Consider the following 15,322-nt stretch of genomic DNA (forward strand, 5'->3'; position numbering starts at 1 on the left):
CCAAAGTGGTTTCCAGCAGTGCATGAGAATTTTGGTTGTTCTATATGCTCAGCAGAACTTTGGGTTGCCTTGGACAAAAATGTTTTTGATGAGAAGATGATGATAATGATGATACTAGCTTCTCATTAAAGTTATTATGAAAACCAGTCATTGGGCTGGTTACTTTACTTATATCATCTCACTTCACCTTTAAACTACTTTACAAGGGAGTCATTAGCTTCATTTTTACAGACAAACAAAACTAAGTGTCAGTAAGATTACATAATTTACCCAAAGTAACAGTAAGTAGGCTTTCAATCCAAATTTGTCTAATTACCAATCTCTGAGGCTTGCTGGTCCAGATAAAAGGTAAAGCCGGTTGCTCTGGAGGCGAACGGGAAGCCTTGGGCATCGTAGTGCAGCATGAGAGGATTGGTGTGGCTACCGCAGAGGGGCCAACTTAGTGGCAAAAGGTGAACACAGCTCTAAATCTCTACACGAAGGCTAGTTTGTGCCACCCTGTTTTGGGGGACATTAACCATGAGCGTTTGTTATCAGGGTTAGCTTCAGACATTTCCCGACGGATGATTATTTTGAGGACTGATTCCGAGAACAGATGGGTATGCTTAATATTCGAAAGCAGAGTGACGTAAGCCAGTTTGGGGCTAGAGAGTAGGACAAAAGGTCAGGTCTGGGATTAAGGAAAACCATCCATAATAGCGGGTCTGTGGCTCTGTTCTCACCACTGATGTCAATATGCACTCCTTAGCCCTTCAGCCCTCACTCCCAGACCCAGTGTCCAGGTAATACCAGGAACATCCACCCTTAAGAACATAGCAAGAGTCAAGTCTGCTCTTATGTCCTCTGCTTTTGTGACCCTGGATGGTAGGGTGAATATTCATGGGGAAAAATATTTTGCGGAACAGGAAGGAAAGACATTCTGAACATAATCACTCTTCCACGAGACACTCAATAGACTCAAGTATTGAAAGGCTGCTTTGAATCAGGCACTGTGCTGGGCTCTTCCAGGTACATCATCTTAGCCTTCACAATAACCTTGAGGGGGAAATAATTTGCTATTATCCCCATGTTACAGGCGTGGGAACTGAGCCTAAGTGAGGTTTTAAGAAACCTGTCTGAGCATACCCAGAGGTAGAAACAAACAGCATAATAGTTCCACTCTAACAAAGGATGTGGAAAGAGGAAGTTCGGACCTTCTGAATTATGAACTGGTGGAGTATGGTCACTTTTATTTATTTCTTTTAAGGAAGGCAATAAAAGAATACTGAATGTTTTCCTGCTGAACTGCTGAAAGCTTGTTCTGGAAAATGAAAACTTTACAAAGAGAATTCTGGTATTGTAGGTCAGCAACTCTTATCTATGAACCATATTATGAATGGGTCTGGGGACTCATATCCTATAAAAGCATCATACAGATGATTCTAATCAGTTCAAATGTTGTCATCTTCTAATTTTGTGCCAGTGCAATTATTCCAGAAAGTACAAAGTTTCCATTTTAAATGGTGCTTGGCTTATTTGTTTCTGAACACATTGGTTTGGTTTTAAACTCAAGTGAAAACCAACACCTAGGCTTTGTCCTGGTTTCAGGAAAACTGTGCACTTTTCCCCCCTATACTTTAATCAGTAGTTGGTTTAATTGCCTGACCAGGTCACAGATGTAGGTGTCCCAGGTGTGTGTACGCTTTGCCTACGTTACAACCCAAGTACTGTAGCCGGAGTGGAGCGAGAGCCATTTAGGAAGAAGTAATGGGCTCACACTCTGAGTGTAATTCACACCCAAGACTGATGCTCACACAGGCTCACTGCGTCTGGGCTGGCTTCCCAGCCGAGAAACAACCAAAGAGAATGAGAAACACAACACATGCAATTCTCCTGATTTAGTCCCAAAGACTGACTAAGCCATCAGAGCTTGCTCCCCCCAAACCCTAAGACTCCTCGTGTACTGCACAGGAGTCTTTCTTCCAGAACCAGTGGATAGGCTTAGCACCTCTACCAGCCCAGTTCTGGAGAGAGAGGGAGTGCAGTCTGAGGGCTGGAATGCCCTCTGCCTCCTCTAGCACAGAAATGTGCTACTGGCATTTGCAGAGACAAGCAAATGATGTTGTATGTGTGCTCTTAACCTCTATTTTAACGTCTCCAACAATCTAGTGGTTAATTAGCAATTTGCTGCCCACCAACATGCAAATGAATGACAAGCAAAAGCCCTCCGCATCTGCAATTATTTTGCTGATTTACAAGCCACTCTCCTCTGTGTGTAGGTTTTTCTGTGTGTATGCATTCATGCATCAGGGATTTCATTATTTTTAGAAGCATACTCCGTACACTTTTATGCTTTAATATTTTCAGGCTTCAGTAATTCCAGTATTATAGATATACATACATTTTTTCCCCCTCAACTCCAAAAGCATTTATTTGTCGGGAATGCTTTTTCTCTGATAAAGAGTGGAGAGTCAGGTTTATCAAGGGGCTGAAATCCAAACTGCAGAGAGAGTCGGAGCACAAGATTGAAAGATGCACGTTTCTGCTGTTGCCAAACCCTTATCTGGAATCAGAGGAGTCTTGTAATATTTGATTTTCTCCCAAGCAGCTCTGGTGAATCAAGCCGCGATCTGCGTTATCCATCTGCTTACTTTGGAGCAGGGTGTTTTACTATTTGGCGGTTTAAATGCTTTACGTTTTTGCCAGCGCGTTAAGAAAGCCTCTCATGTTAAATTAAGTCAATTAATAAATGGAGACACATTAGGCAATCAATTTTGTCAGCCTATCTCCCCAGCATTATGTATGGTTGGCTGTAATCACAAGATAAATGCAATGTGCTGATCTATGGTAATGTTCAATAATACATTCTCCGCCAGGCTCAATTCATCAGGGAGTTTCGGTAGGGGAGGCATTTGTTATTGGCTGTCTCTGCACCTCAAGGATAACATTTCTGTCCTTTTGATTGGCCGCCTCACTGCGGCAAGATTCTAACCGTCTTATTTTGATGATGAATACGAAAGCACAGTAAGCCGGGCTGGAGCGTAGTGTCTCAGGGGCTGCGCTCCTTCCAGAGCCCAAGGACTTACAGCTTCCTCCGCTGCCTTCCTGTGCCAACAACCCCCCCAAAAAGTTGTGATGCTTTTCTTCACCCAGTGCTTTGGGGCTGTGTTAGATCTCATTCACCTCCGCTTTCAACACTACAAGGCTAAACGGGTGTTCTCCGCCGCTGGGCAACTTGTCTGCGTTGTAAACCCCACGCACAACCTAAAGGTGAGTGGCTCTCTCTCGCTTGATGTTCCCGCGGCTTGGGTTCAAGTCCATCCTCCGGGGGCGTCTGTGACCCTCCCGCGAGCGCGGGGAACTCGCGGCAAAGGCTGGTCCACTGGCGCCAGGACGGTGTTGGGTACCCGGGGCCGGGGCCTCGGGGCTCATTCTCCCTCTCTTGGTGGTTGGATGCTCTCGGCGACAGTGTGTTGTTTCCCCGACTGGCAAGAGCAACTGGAGTGAGAGTCTTTTTTTTTTTTTTTTTTTTCCACGCTATCAGCCTAGGAGTGGGGCGGTGGACAGAGCAGGGGGCTTGCCCCGCTCTCTCCCAAGTATTTGTGGGCAAGTGTTTAGGAGACAGGATTTGAAAAGTTATTCAAATCGCAGTCTGTCCCACGTGCTGGAAAGGCAGGCGAGCACACGGATTTAGGAAGCTCCTCTGGCTGCCACTGAAGTAACTGGGGTCGGAGTGGGGGGACAGGAACCCCGAGGCAGGGATCTGGGAGTTGGGGAGAGGGCTCCTTCTTCAGAGTGTTTTCCCCTTGTGCTCAGACTCGGCGTGAGTGGGGATCGGGGGGGCGGGGATGTCGGGAGGAGTTTGTCTTCTTTCCTTCCTTCGAGCTAGATGCGCCCGGTGCGCAGAGGACAGGAGGGGCAGATTTGCTTCAAGAGTATCGAAATGAAACCGGCCCCGAGCTGCTACTGCCCGAATCACCGCAGGCGCTGCGGGTGCCTCTTTGCTGTGGCCGCCCGCCCGGCTGCGCTTCCGACGCCGCTGCCGCTGCGTTTGTGCCTTTAGGTCAATGCCCTTTAAGAGAACAGCCAAAATAAGGGCTGGAGGGACCGCTTCACATCACCGCCAAGACTGGGGGAAATGAATGCAGAGGCCCTGGCTAGGGGAGGCAGGGGAGACGGGAAGGTAGGGCGGGAGCGGCGGTGCGAGGGCGCAGCTGAACTCCCCCCGGTGTGAAAGTCTGAGCCCAATGGGCTCTGTCCCCAAATAAACGATGGACTCGTTTGGGAGTTGCTTTCCTGTCCTCATTATACCCAAGGCGGAGTGACGGGGGAAGGGCACGTGTGCAGCGGAGCCACGGAATAGTCTCTACCAGAATAGAACTGTCATTCTGACCACTGCTGCTGGGCAGATGTTGCTTGTTGCTCATCACTTTATAAACTCTCTTCGGCTGGAGCCCTGCAGGCCAGTGCTGAAGGATGCCTCCCTGCAACACCCCCACCCCCGCTTCCCCACAATTCCTGGAAGTCCTCAGGAGGGACAGCTGCCTGGAGCCCCTGGGGCCATATGCCAAGGCCACTCCTGGATGGAGGGGTGATGCGCTACTCTGGGACAGCTATGGTGCTCCTGACCTAGGAACCGGCTTTCCGCGGTCCCCAAGCTGTGACTAATACCATCTCCCTCAACCACTCAGCCTCCCCAACTGCAATCCCTCCTTCTCTCACTCTCTCTCTCCCTTTCTCCCTCCCCCCCTCCCCTCCTCTCTCTTCCCCTCATTCTCCTATTTTCTTTTTCCCTTCACGGCTTACTTTTATAAATGAGAATTCACCCCCAGTCATCCTTGGCAAAGCGAGTGTATGATGTACCTATTAAAATATGATGCTGAATTCCATTTTATGGCCACTTTTGAGACCGCATTCAAACTCCCATTGTTTTGTCGCTTTACATTAGTTAGTTTTCCCTGTGGCAAGAAATTTTGTTTATTCCTGTTTCGCATTTTAAGACCTTTACAAATTTTTTATGAGACTTAGCATTTCCAAAGTTTGAATTTGGATGGTTCGTTGGCTGCAGCAGGTGACGGAGGGGAAGAAGGGTGCTAAGATCCTGGTGTGGGGTGGAGTGAAAAGCATCTGTGTGTATGCTTCAGTGATGTCAGCCTGGATATTGACAGGTAGTCCTGCTGCCCGGACTCAGGAGTCCAGAGTCAGTGTCGGAGTCCTTGGGTCAGTGCTGACTAGCTGTGTGACCTTGAAGGACTCGATGTCTCTGAGCCTTCCCTCCCTCACCTGCAAAATGAACCTATGTATCTTTAGCCTGCCTCCTCCACGACTCTGTGAGGCTGAAAAAGAGATGATACTCAAGGTAGTTGTGCTTTATAACGGTCTCCTCCGAAAAAAGATTACATTATCATACATAATTTGTACGGTTCCATTAGGAACTTCAAAAGTTATCACTTAAAGCCTTCAGCCAACTTAGTAACATAAAAATAGGTGACATATGCTTTGAGAGGCTATTTCCCATGGCTCACTTTTTCACATACATTCTCATTTGGCTTTTCATTTCCTATAAAAAGCCACTTAGAGAGTTTGCTCAGATGAGTGTCACTGCAGATAAACAAATCAAATCGACGGCCGCTAATGTTACCAGGGGTTGCAGCAGGACACACAGGATTTACAGAGGCTGTACCAGGCGGAGACAGACTTCCGCATCCCAGGTTGCCCCTGGGGAGGTCTCATCCAGGCTCCAGGTGGCCCATCAGGTAAGTTTTACCTGCTTCTCAAACCTGAGGGCTAACAACCCTTTGGAGCTTATAAAGGAACAGTTTTCTAGGAGCATTGCTGCCCCATCACTGATATTAAAAAATGCATAAAACCTCGAAAGAAATTGCCCCTTCTCAGCATTCCTTTCCATAGGCAGACCACAGAAGTATGCCTTAGATGTAATAAGCTGTGATCCACATAGGAAGAAAAATTCTTCTTTTAAAGAAAAAAAAAAAAAAAGCTGTGGCAATGTTAACCCAGAATAGCTATTGATCTGCGGTGCCTCCCCGCATTTTGTAATGACAGGCTGGTACATAAAATGGTGACGAAGGACAGAGAGACTGCAACCTTGCTTTCAATTTTCTAGGTTGCATATTGCTACAAAGAGGGCTGGGAAGCCTGTGTTTTTCTTTGTGGAAGCATTTTTTGCACTTTGTCCTTTCCTGAGAATGCTAGCAGTACTTTACGACCTGAGGCAAGTGCTGAGTTATAATCAAAATTCACTTACTGAGCAGACAAAATTGTGTATTTACCATGCTTCTATGGGTCACCTTCATTCTCAATTTTATTATGGCGATTACTCGGTAACCTGGGATTCCTTCAAGCAAGCTGATGCCTTTCCTTCTAAGTGGAAGGCAGAAGCCTTCCTGGGGAATGCAGACAACCCAGTTAAAGCCATTACACTCCTTAAGCCCACCCTGCTTTAAAGGGGTGTTTAGAGTCGCTGGCCTGGAATAGGAGGGTCTTCTGCTTCAAGAAGAATCCATAGCAGAGCTGGCTCTGTGGACTGCAAATGGCACTCCGTGTTGCCCTGTGTCTGTCTGTCTGTCTCTGCCTACAGGGATGGCTCCTTAAAGGGACCCGGGCCCCCACTTCTCCTTCCCACCCCATGAAAAGGGACCACCAAGGAGCCGGTGACCTTGGCTGGCTGCCATCTGCTTCCCCATTCATGGAGGTCACTGAAATGTGGCCCACGGGCTGCAGGCTGGCACCGGGGAGGGTGCGGACTCCTGGTCCTGATTCAGCACTGCTTTCTCCCTCGTGTCCTTTGCTTGTTTCCAAACCAAGAAAGCCTTTCTCTCCTGGATCCTCTCCCGGCTCCTCTCCCATCGACACTCGCTGCTTGTACAATGCCCTGCCCCGGGCAGCCCTCCCTGCTTCTGTCCCATCCCTAGGTGCCCTTTGAGGGGTGACCTGGCCAGTCTCTGCACCCAGGCCTCTCCAGGGAAGGGTCTGTAGTGGCAGCCAGACCCCTCTGGGGTCAGTGCTCAGCGCTTCCCAAGCGGACAGGCGCTGAGCTGAGGCTGGCTGGGCGACTTCCTCCCTGTAGCCACAGTGCTTGGTAAACGAGGTTCTGAAAGAAGTCCAGCAAAACACTTTCTGGCAGACTTCCAAAAGGCCCCCACCAGGGCCAATGTCATTGCTGAGACCCCCAGTGCCCTCCCCGGCACCCAGACCCGAGGGCGGAACCTCTCCCACCTCTCCTGGAAGGCTATTCATACCTCCATCCAGCCGGTCCAGTCCCTGGAGCTCTTTTCGATTATTACCCGTTAACCTTGAGTTGACAGACAAACAGACAGACACACACACACACACTCACAGTCACACACACAGTGGGAAGGGCATATGGGACAATGACGGCTTTAATTTGTGCCTGACAGATACTAAATCTAAAATTAGGGCATTTTAGTACGATCACTTAAAGCATCCATGTGCCTTTCATTCTGAGACCAACCCTTATGGATGAACGTGTTCTGAGTGATGGTGGAGCTGGTGGACTGGGGATCATTAAAGGAGGAAGCTGAGGAGAGGCGGGGGGGCAAGGGCAACCCTCACCTCTACCGTTCATGGGCTGATCTTTGGAGATCCCGCGCCTGCCCTGGGGCTTTCACTAACTCTGCTTGACATAGCATGGCAGGCAGCTGAAGGAACGCTAAAGACATGAACATCGTTTTTAGAGGTTTAGAGGTGGTCCTGGAGTATTCAGCCTGAATAACTAGCTTAAGGCAGTTAAAGGCTTCCGATAAGATTGTTTCATAGGCAGGGTGTGGGTTGCTCAGCTCTTCCTGACACAGCCATGTCTGAGGGTCGCATCCCCAGTCTTCTGGACATTTCACCATCTTCCTTTGCTGCCCAGGCTGGAGGCTCTTCACAGCTCCAACAGCACCTTAGACGGGGGCGGGGGAAGGATGAGGGAGGAGCTGAGCTGGCTGTCCTCACTCTGTGAGTGTTATTATAAAGGCTTTCCCTTGCTGCCTCCTCCAGCCCTTTGGTTTCTGTGAATATTATAAGACACTAGACACTGTAGGCACAGAGCAGTCATGCGGCTTTTCTGGTTAATGGTGACTGCAAATGAGGCTCCTGAGTCATATAACTGGAGGCGCGAGCCCCGAGCAGCCATTCGGTTAGCAGCGTGCTGGTGACGGGGAACAGGGGAGGCTGAAGCTGGCGCAGAGGTGATGTGAGCCCCTTGCCTCCGTACTGCATTTATCCGGCAGCCCCAGAGCAAATTTTGTGGCTCTCCCTTCACCATGGTCCCTCAAGCTGCAGGGACTGTTTAGAAGAAATGAGAAAACTGAGACTGAACACTTTTTTTGAAATCCACAGAGAGGTCAGAGTTATTTGGATGGCTTCCCTGGGGCAAGGCAGAACGTTTCTCTAGCAATTAACAATAAGAAAAATAAAATTAACTGTCTGGGGTGGTATTTTACTCTTAACAAAGTCATCTGGACTCAACCAACTCTGTTCCCCAAAGGGGAAAGGTGGCCTGTTTAGACACAAAGTGCCACGTGGAAGGGGTTACCTGGAGAACGGAGCTCCGTTCTCTATGGCTCAGAGAGTGACGGGGAGAATGTCAGAACTGGGAGCCTGAACCGTCTTAGTTTACAATTGAGGAAACGGAGGCCAGAGAGGGGAATGACTTGTATTCGGTTCCTACGGCTGCTGTAACAAATTACCACAAATGGGGCAGCTGAAAATCAGAGTGATCTATTTCTCAGAGAAATCAGGAGGCTGGAAGTCCAAAATCAAGGTGTCAGCAGGGCCAGGCCTCTCCAAGGCTCCAAGGAAGAGTCTGTCCCTTGCCTCATCTGGCTTCTGAGAACTCCACGTGCTTTTAGGCTTGTGGTCACATCCCTCCAATCTCTGCCTCTGGGGTCACATGGCCTCCTTCTCTCCTTTGTGTGTACATCTTATAAGGATACAGGTTATTGCATTTAGGGCCTCCTTGGGTGATCCAGGGTAAGCTTCTCATTGCAAGATCCTTAATTTAATCTCACCTTCGGTCATGTAATATTCACTGTCTTGCTAGTTAAGGTAACATTCACAGGTTCCAGGCATTAGGATGTGAATCTATCTTTTCAACCCACTACTCGACTTTTGCAGAGTCAACCTATTTAGCGGCAGAATTTAGGAACCAGAAGTCGGCTCTCCTGATGTCAGACCTAGATCCCCTGCACTGCCCCAGGCTGCCTTCCAATTAGCCCTAACTAAATATCCCTCGCATGCTGTGGAAGCAGAAAATTGCGGGAACCCCCCTTCCTGCACCCCATCAGGCCCAGGCCAGCAGTGTGACCCCATGGGCTGCACCACACACCCACCATCTCCCCTTTGTCAGATCCACATTTCAATTTGGAGCCTCTCCATCCTCCTCCCTTATTCTCCTTCCCCCTCCATAAATCTTCTTCCCTTTTCTTTTCTGAATTATTTTAAAAACAATATAATTAACATGGATGCATGCACATCATATTTAAAAATCACATGGAAAGAGATACACTGTCAAAAGCATAGAGCATAGGGAATTCCCTGGCGGTCTAGTGGTTAGGACTCCATGGTTTTACTGCTGAGGGCCTGGGTTTAATCCCTGGTCGGGGAACTAAGGTCCTGCAAGCCACGAGGCCAAAAAAAAAAAAAGCATAGAGCATTATATTTTGCCCTTAGTACATATTTTATAAATCCACCAGGTCAATATGGGGAGAAGCAGTGGGTGTAGGAAAAAAACATGGGCTTTGGGGCAGACAGGTCTGAACTCAAATCCAGGCTGTGCCATTGGCCGATGTGTGATTTTGAACAAATGACTGCCTCTCAGAGGCTCCATTTCCTCCTCTATAAGAAGGACAAAAGAATGCCCACCTTGTGACCACCTAGAGGGGTGGGATAGGGAGGGTGGGAGGGAGACACAAGCAGGAGGGGATATGGGGGTATATGTATACATATAGCTGATTCACTTTGTTATACAGCAGAAACTGACACACCACTGTAAAGCAATTATACTCCAATAAAGATGTTAAAAAAAAAAAAAAAACGCCCACCTTCTATGGCCGCTGCAGGCGTAAATGAGTTCACAGAAGGAAAATGTCTACCACAGAGGAGAGAGTAGATAAATAGTAGCAGTTATTGTCAACACGGGTCATTACGATAAAAACTAAAGCCACTCCTGGGAAGTTAGAGTCAACTCCCCGAAACCCCACCTTCCGTCTTTCTCCGCCTCTCCTCCCTCCCGGCAGGCCTCAGTGCTTGCTGTTCCTTGGTATCCGTGAATTGCCCTTGGCCTTGAAGAGATTTTGAACGGAACCATTTCTTGCCTTACGTAGAAGTCAGATTTGTCCTTACTGCCTAACTTCAAAGAAAGCCCTGAACCCTGCTTGGGTTCTGAGCCCTGAAGTGCAATGGGAGAGGAGGGGCTGGGGCTGCGAGGACACGTGTGCCTGCGGTGGAACAGGGGCTGAGGACCTGGTGCCCGTCATCGGAGCCAGGAGCCATGCGGATGAGGCCCCTTTTCCTCCCACCCCGGGAACGGGCCCTCGTGACTTATGCATGCTTTCTTTTCATTAGAGGCAGCTGACTAGCACAGGGGCAAGCGGCCCTGTGAGGGGCACCTGATCCGGAGGGCGTGGGTCTGAGGCTGAGTGACACCGCTGAGAGATGCAGAGGGGTGGGGAGAGGTAGGTGGGCAAAACCTGCAAGCCCCCTGGGAGACTGGACATTTTCTCTCTGCCCTTCAGTTCATTCTGCCTTGAGGAAGTAGCTTCCCTCTGAGCTGGGCAGGATGAAGGGGGTTGATGCTTAATGGAGGATGCAGCCCCTGGCATCAAGGGCAGGTGAGGGGTGCTCTGACCTTTCTAAGCCAAGAAAGAATTCCTGGATCCCACTGTCATTGGACACTTTTTAAAAAGCACGGAGGTAGGCCACAGGGCTGAGTTCCCTTACTCCAACCTGAGTTTCTACACACACACACACACATACACACACACACACACAGAGTCAGTGAAGGTTCTGAGATGCCAACCTGTTTGTACCCTGAGTGGTCTCTGAATAGCACAAGATCACAGGGTACAGGGCTCCCCTGGTGGCACAGTGGTTAAGAATCCATCTGCCAACACAGGGGACACGGGTTCGACCCCTGGTCCGGGAAGATCCCACATGCCGCAGAGCAACTAAGTCTGTGTGCCACAACTACTGAGTCTGAGCTCTAGAGCCTGTAAGCCACAACTACTGAGCCCACGTGCCACACTACTGAAGCCCACTCACCTAGAGCCCGTGCTCCACAACAAGAGAAGCCACCACAATAAAAAGCCTGCACACAGCAAGAAAGAGTAGACCCCACTTGCCCCAACTAAAGCCCACGTGCAGCAACGAAGACCCAATGCAGCCAAAAAAAGAAAAAAAAAATATATATATATATGTGTGTGTATATGTGTATATATATATATATATATATATATATATATATATATATATATATATATATAAAGATCACAGGGTACGAAGCCCACTGGATGGGGAAACCTGGTCCCCAGCACTGTGGAGGAAAGCACGGAGATGAACAAGGTCCCTCTCCCCAGCCCAACCTGTAACTGACCACTCCAGCCTCAGGAAAGAGGTAAAAGGGGGAAGTCAGTGATGGGTGAGAAAAGAACAACATTCTAGCTGAGGTCCTGGAATATGGGCTTTGGAGTCAGACTGATCTGGGTTTGAATCCAATGCTGTCACTTGCCTGGAGTAATCTCTTTGACTTCCCTAAGCCCGCATTTCCTCAACTATAAAATGACTGTTCTGAAGGTGAAACATCGTGATATACATCAAGTGCTTAGCATAGCACCCAGCACCTAATACACACTCCATAAATGGTAACCATCACTGCTAGTAAGTGGAGTCCCTTACCTGATGCACAAGATGTGACCAAGATTCTTTTGCCCAACTTGTATGAGTGATCAAACTTCTACTCAAACTGGATGTTGGGGGAAAGAGAGGGATGGGTCAGCAGTAACAGGACCTGTCTGTTGAGTGACCAAGATTTTGAGCATGGCAGGTCCAAGCTCAGAGAACCAGAGCCACGCTCCAGTTCCAAGTCCTGGTCTAACAGATGAGGCCCAAAGGGGTGATGCCCAAGGTCACAGCTGATAAGGGTCAGGGTCCGCTGCTCTACCTGTGCCACCACACTGCTGGGGGGTAGGGGCGTTGGATAAGGATGCTGCCTGTCTACTATGACCCATACACACTGGGCATCTTCCCAAGGGGTCCCTGTCCTCAGGACCTTGCCAAGGTATAAACCAGCCGGGTGAGAGTGGGGCGTTAAAAAGGCAATGTTCCTCATGTCTCTAGTGCTGGCACAAATACATAGCTAGTGACTGAGATGAGGCTCTACGTGAAATCACCTAAGCCAGGAAGCCATGACCCCAGGCTTTCACATAGCAGGGTGGATCAAGTTCTGCTACAAAAGCCTGCATTTTCATCTTGACCTTGGCGCCAGGATGAAAGCACCATCTGAAACCAGCCTAATGTTCTTAGCAGAAGAACAAAGGTCTTGTGGATAATTTAGAATTGTGGTGTAACAGGAAATAGCAGTTTTACTTGCAACATGCTGTATCTCAATAATTCCTTGGTCCTTTAATGGATGTTTAATCACGAACCGGTGATTAGGAGGGAGCTGTGAGCCGCAGAGCTATCTCCAGGTGGCACCGAGAACTCCAGCCAGGAGACACTGGCCTGTGGAAGGGACAGGGCCCCACAGGACGAAACTGGAGAGTGTCCTCTATGGAAGGGAAAGGCCATCGCAGACCACATTTGGGGACGGAAGACGGTGTTAGCATGGCATTAGGAAGGCTCCACAGAAACAGAACCAAATCAGATCAATACCAGATTTTACAAAAGACTGGCCAGCCCATCTAGCGATCTGCCCAGCTTTGCAGCCAATGCCATGGTCCCTCAGATCTAATTCCTACGACTTCACCAAGGATGTGCTGGGAAGTCCCAGGCAAGTAGTCACTCAGAACCTCGCGTTCCCCTTCTATAAATTAGAGGTATATTGTGACTTAGGCTAAGCTGGCTACATATCCTGAAATCCACAGACTGTCGTTTTCTGCTGTCACAGTTACGCACACAATAATAACAGCAATGATCAGAACCACCACAAAATAGCTCCCATTTATGGAAGGCGTGCTATGTCCAGGAACTGTGTTAAATGCTATGCATTTGATTCTCCCTTGGAAATAGTATATTATCATTCTATCAAAGCAAAGGAAAGGTAAAGCGCTTACTCACTCTTACACAACTGTTTGTGGCGGAGCCGTTTAAAATTAAAATTCTGCGCTTTTGAGCACTTCTTGGTATGTCATCCCTCAGTGTTCTCTTTTCACAACAAACAACTGGCCATAGGACTAATATTGAGTATATTATATTTCATTTAAAAATACTGAGCTAAGATCCTGTCTCATTCACCCTCTGTCTGCATACGTCAAACACACACAGATGCCCCAGCTCTTGGGGGCCGATCCTGGGAGGCATGCTCTAGGCTCCCCAGGGCTGCCTGGTGGAATGGAGCCCTGTGGCCAATGGCAGTGACTCTGTCCCTTCCTCCTGCTTCCTGGAATCACTTCCCAAATAAACCACTGCATCCAAGTTTTTATCTCAGGCTCTACTTTGGGGGAACCCAAGTTAAAACTACATATGTGTATATGTTTTTTGTTTTTTGTTTTTTTTGCGGTACACGGGCCTCTCACCGTTGTGGCCTCTTCCGTTGCGGAGCACAGGCTCCGGACGCGCAGGCTTGGCGGCCATGGCTCACGGGCCCAGCTGCTCCGCGGCACGTGGGATCTTCCCGGACCGGGGCACGAACCCGTGTCCTCTGCGTCGGCAGGCGGACTCTCAACCACTGCGCCACCAGGGAAGCCCTGTGTATATGTTTTTGAATTAGCTCACGTTTATTGAGCACTCACTAAGTGCTAAGTGTGATGCTAAGCGATTTACCTGAATTGCCTTTTAAAAAATCCTCAGAACTACGCCGACAATCTATCCCCAAATTACACACAAGGAAGCTGAAGCACAGAGAGATTAAGTAACTTGTCCAAGGATGCAGCCAATCAGTGGTAGAGTTTAGCTGGAATGTGGCTCTTACCCTGCCACACCAGTTCTCTGAGATCCACAGGCCTTCGGAGTTTCCTTTCCCACTAGCAGCCATACTTTATTACTAAATTTATTTTCTTAAACGAAAATCGAAGAGGAACGCGATTTTAAGGACCATTTTCTACCTCACTTAACTGAGCCTCTACCTTGATTAGGGGAAGGGTCGACCGTTCCCCCTAACGCTCTTCGAACATTTCCTTTTTCCAAAACTGCCGTGGGAAGAACCGAGTTGAGGGAGGTGTCCCGGTGAGAGGTGAGCTTCTGGGAGGACGGCGGAATGACGTTTGTGAGCCCTGTTTCCAGGGTACAAGCTGGAGCCGCGAGGGGCAGCGTCTATACTGACTTCAGGGGGCGTGAGGAAAACGCTCAGCCAGGCGCTGTGGAGGGGAGGCCACCAAGGTAATCCCCCAGGGGTCACCTCATCCAGCAGCTCCGACATCTGGGGAAAGTCACAGAGGCTGCAGAGGGCTCACGGGGGACACTGACACGAAGGAACTAAAGGAATTCTGTGAGGAAAGTGCCTCAGACTTGAGCGATGTGCCATCACCACCATTCCCAGCCCCGCATGACCCCTGCTCATCCCCACGGCCCTCGGGGTGACAGCCTGAAGGACCACAGCGGGGGCAGGGGGCTGGCACTGCAGGCACCTCTGCCGACCCCAGCCCTGCCCGGCCTCCCCGTAAGCAGGAGAGCTGATGAGCACGTGAAGAAGCCGCCTCATTGAAAAGACAGTCTCTTCAGCAAGTGGTGCTGGGAAAGCTGGACAGCCTCATGTACATCAATGAAGTTAGAAGACACCCTCACACCATACACACAAATAAACTCAAAGGGGCTTAAAGACTTAAATATAAGACACAACACCATAAAACTCCTAGAAGAGAACATAGACCAAAAAACTTTCTCTGACATAAATCGTAGCAATATTTTCTTACATGAGTCTCCCAAGGCAAAAGAAATAAAAACAAAAATAAACAAATGGGACCTAATCAAGCTTATAAACCTTTGCACAGCAAAGGAAACCATCAACAAAATGAAAAGACAACCTACAGTTTGGGAGAAAATATTTGCAAACAATGTGACTGACAACGGCTTAATTTCCAAAATATACAAACAGCTCATAGAACTCAATATCAAAAAAACAAACAACCCAATCAAAAAATACTCAGAAGGGCTTCCCTGGTGG

General features: G+C 48.8%; 1 protein-coding gene across 1 annotated transcript in view; it reads left to right on the forward strand.

Annotated features, from left to right (window-relative positions):
* Positions 1-3,040: 3,040 nt before the first annotated feature.
* SIAH3 (siah E3 ubiquitin protein ligase family member 3) overlaps positions 3,041-15,322 on the forward strand; it is a 72,404-nt gene continuing 60,122 nt past the window's right edge. Inside the window, exon 1 of the mRNA XM_032611207.1 lies at positions 3,041-3,249. Coding sequence (XP_032467098.1) covers positions 3,115-3,249 — 135 coding nt within the window. The 5' untranslated portion in view covers positions 3,041-3,114. The remainder of the gene's footprint in view (positions 3,250-15,322) is intronic.

Source organism: Phocoena sinus, chromosome 18, assembly GCF_008692025.1.
Source record: "Phocoena sinus isolate mPhoSin1 chromosome 18, mPhoSin1.pri, whole genome shotgun sequence".
NCBI classification, from domain to species: domain Eukaryota; kingdom Metazoa; phylum Chordata; class Mammalia; order Artiodactyla; family Phocoenidae; genus Phocoena; species Phocoena sinus.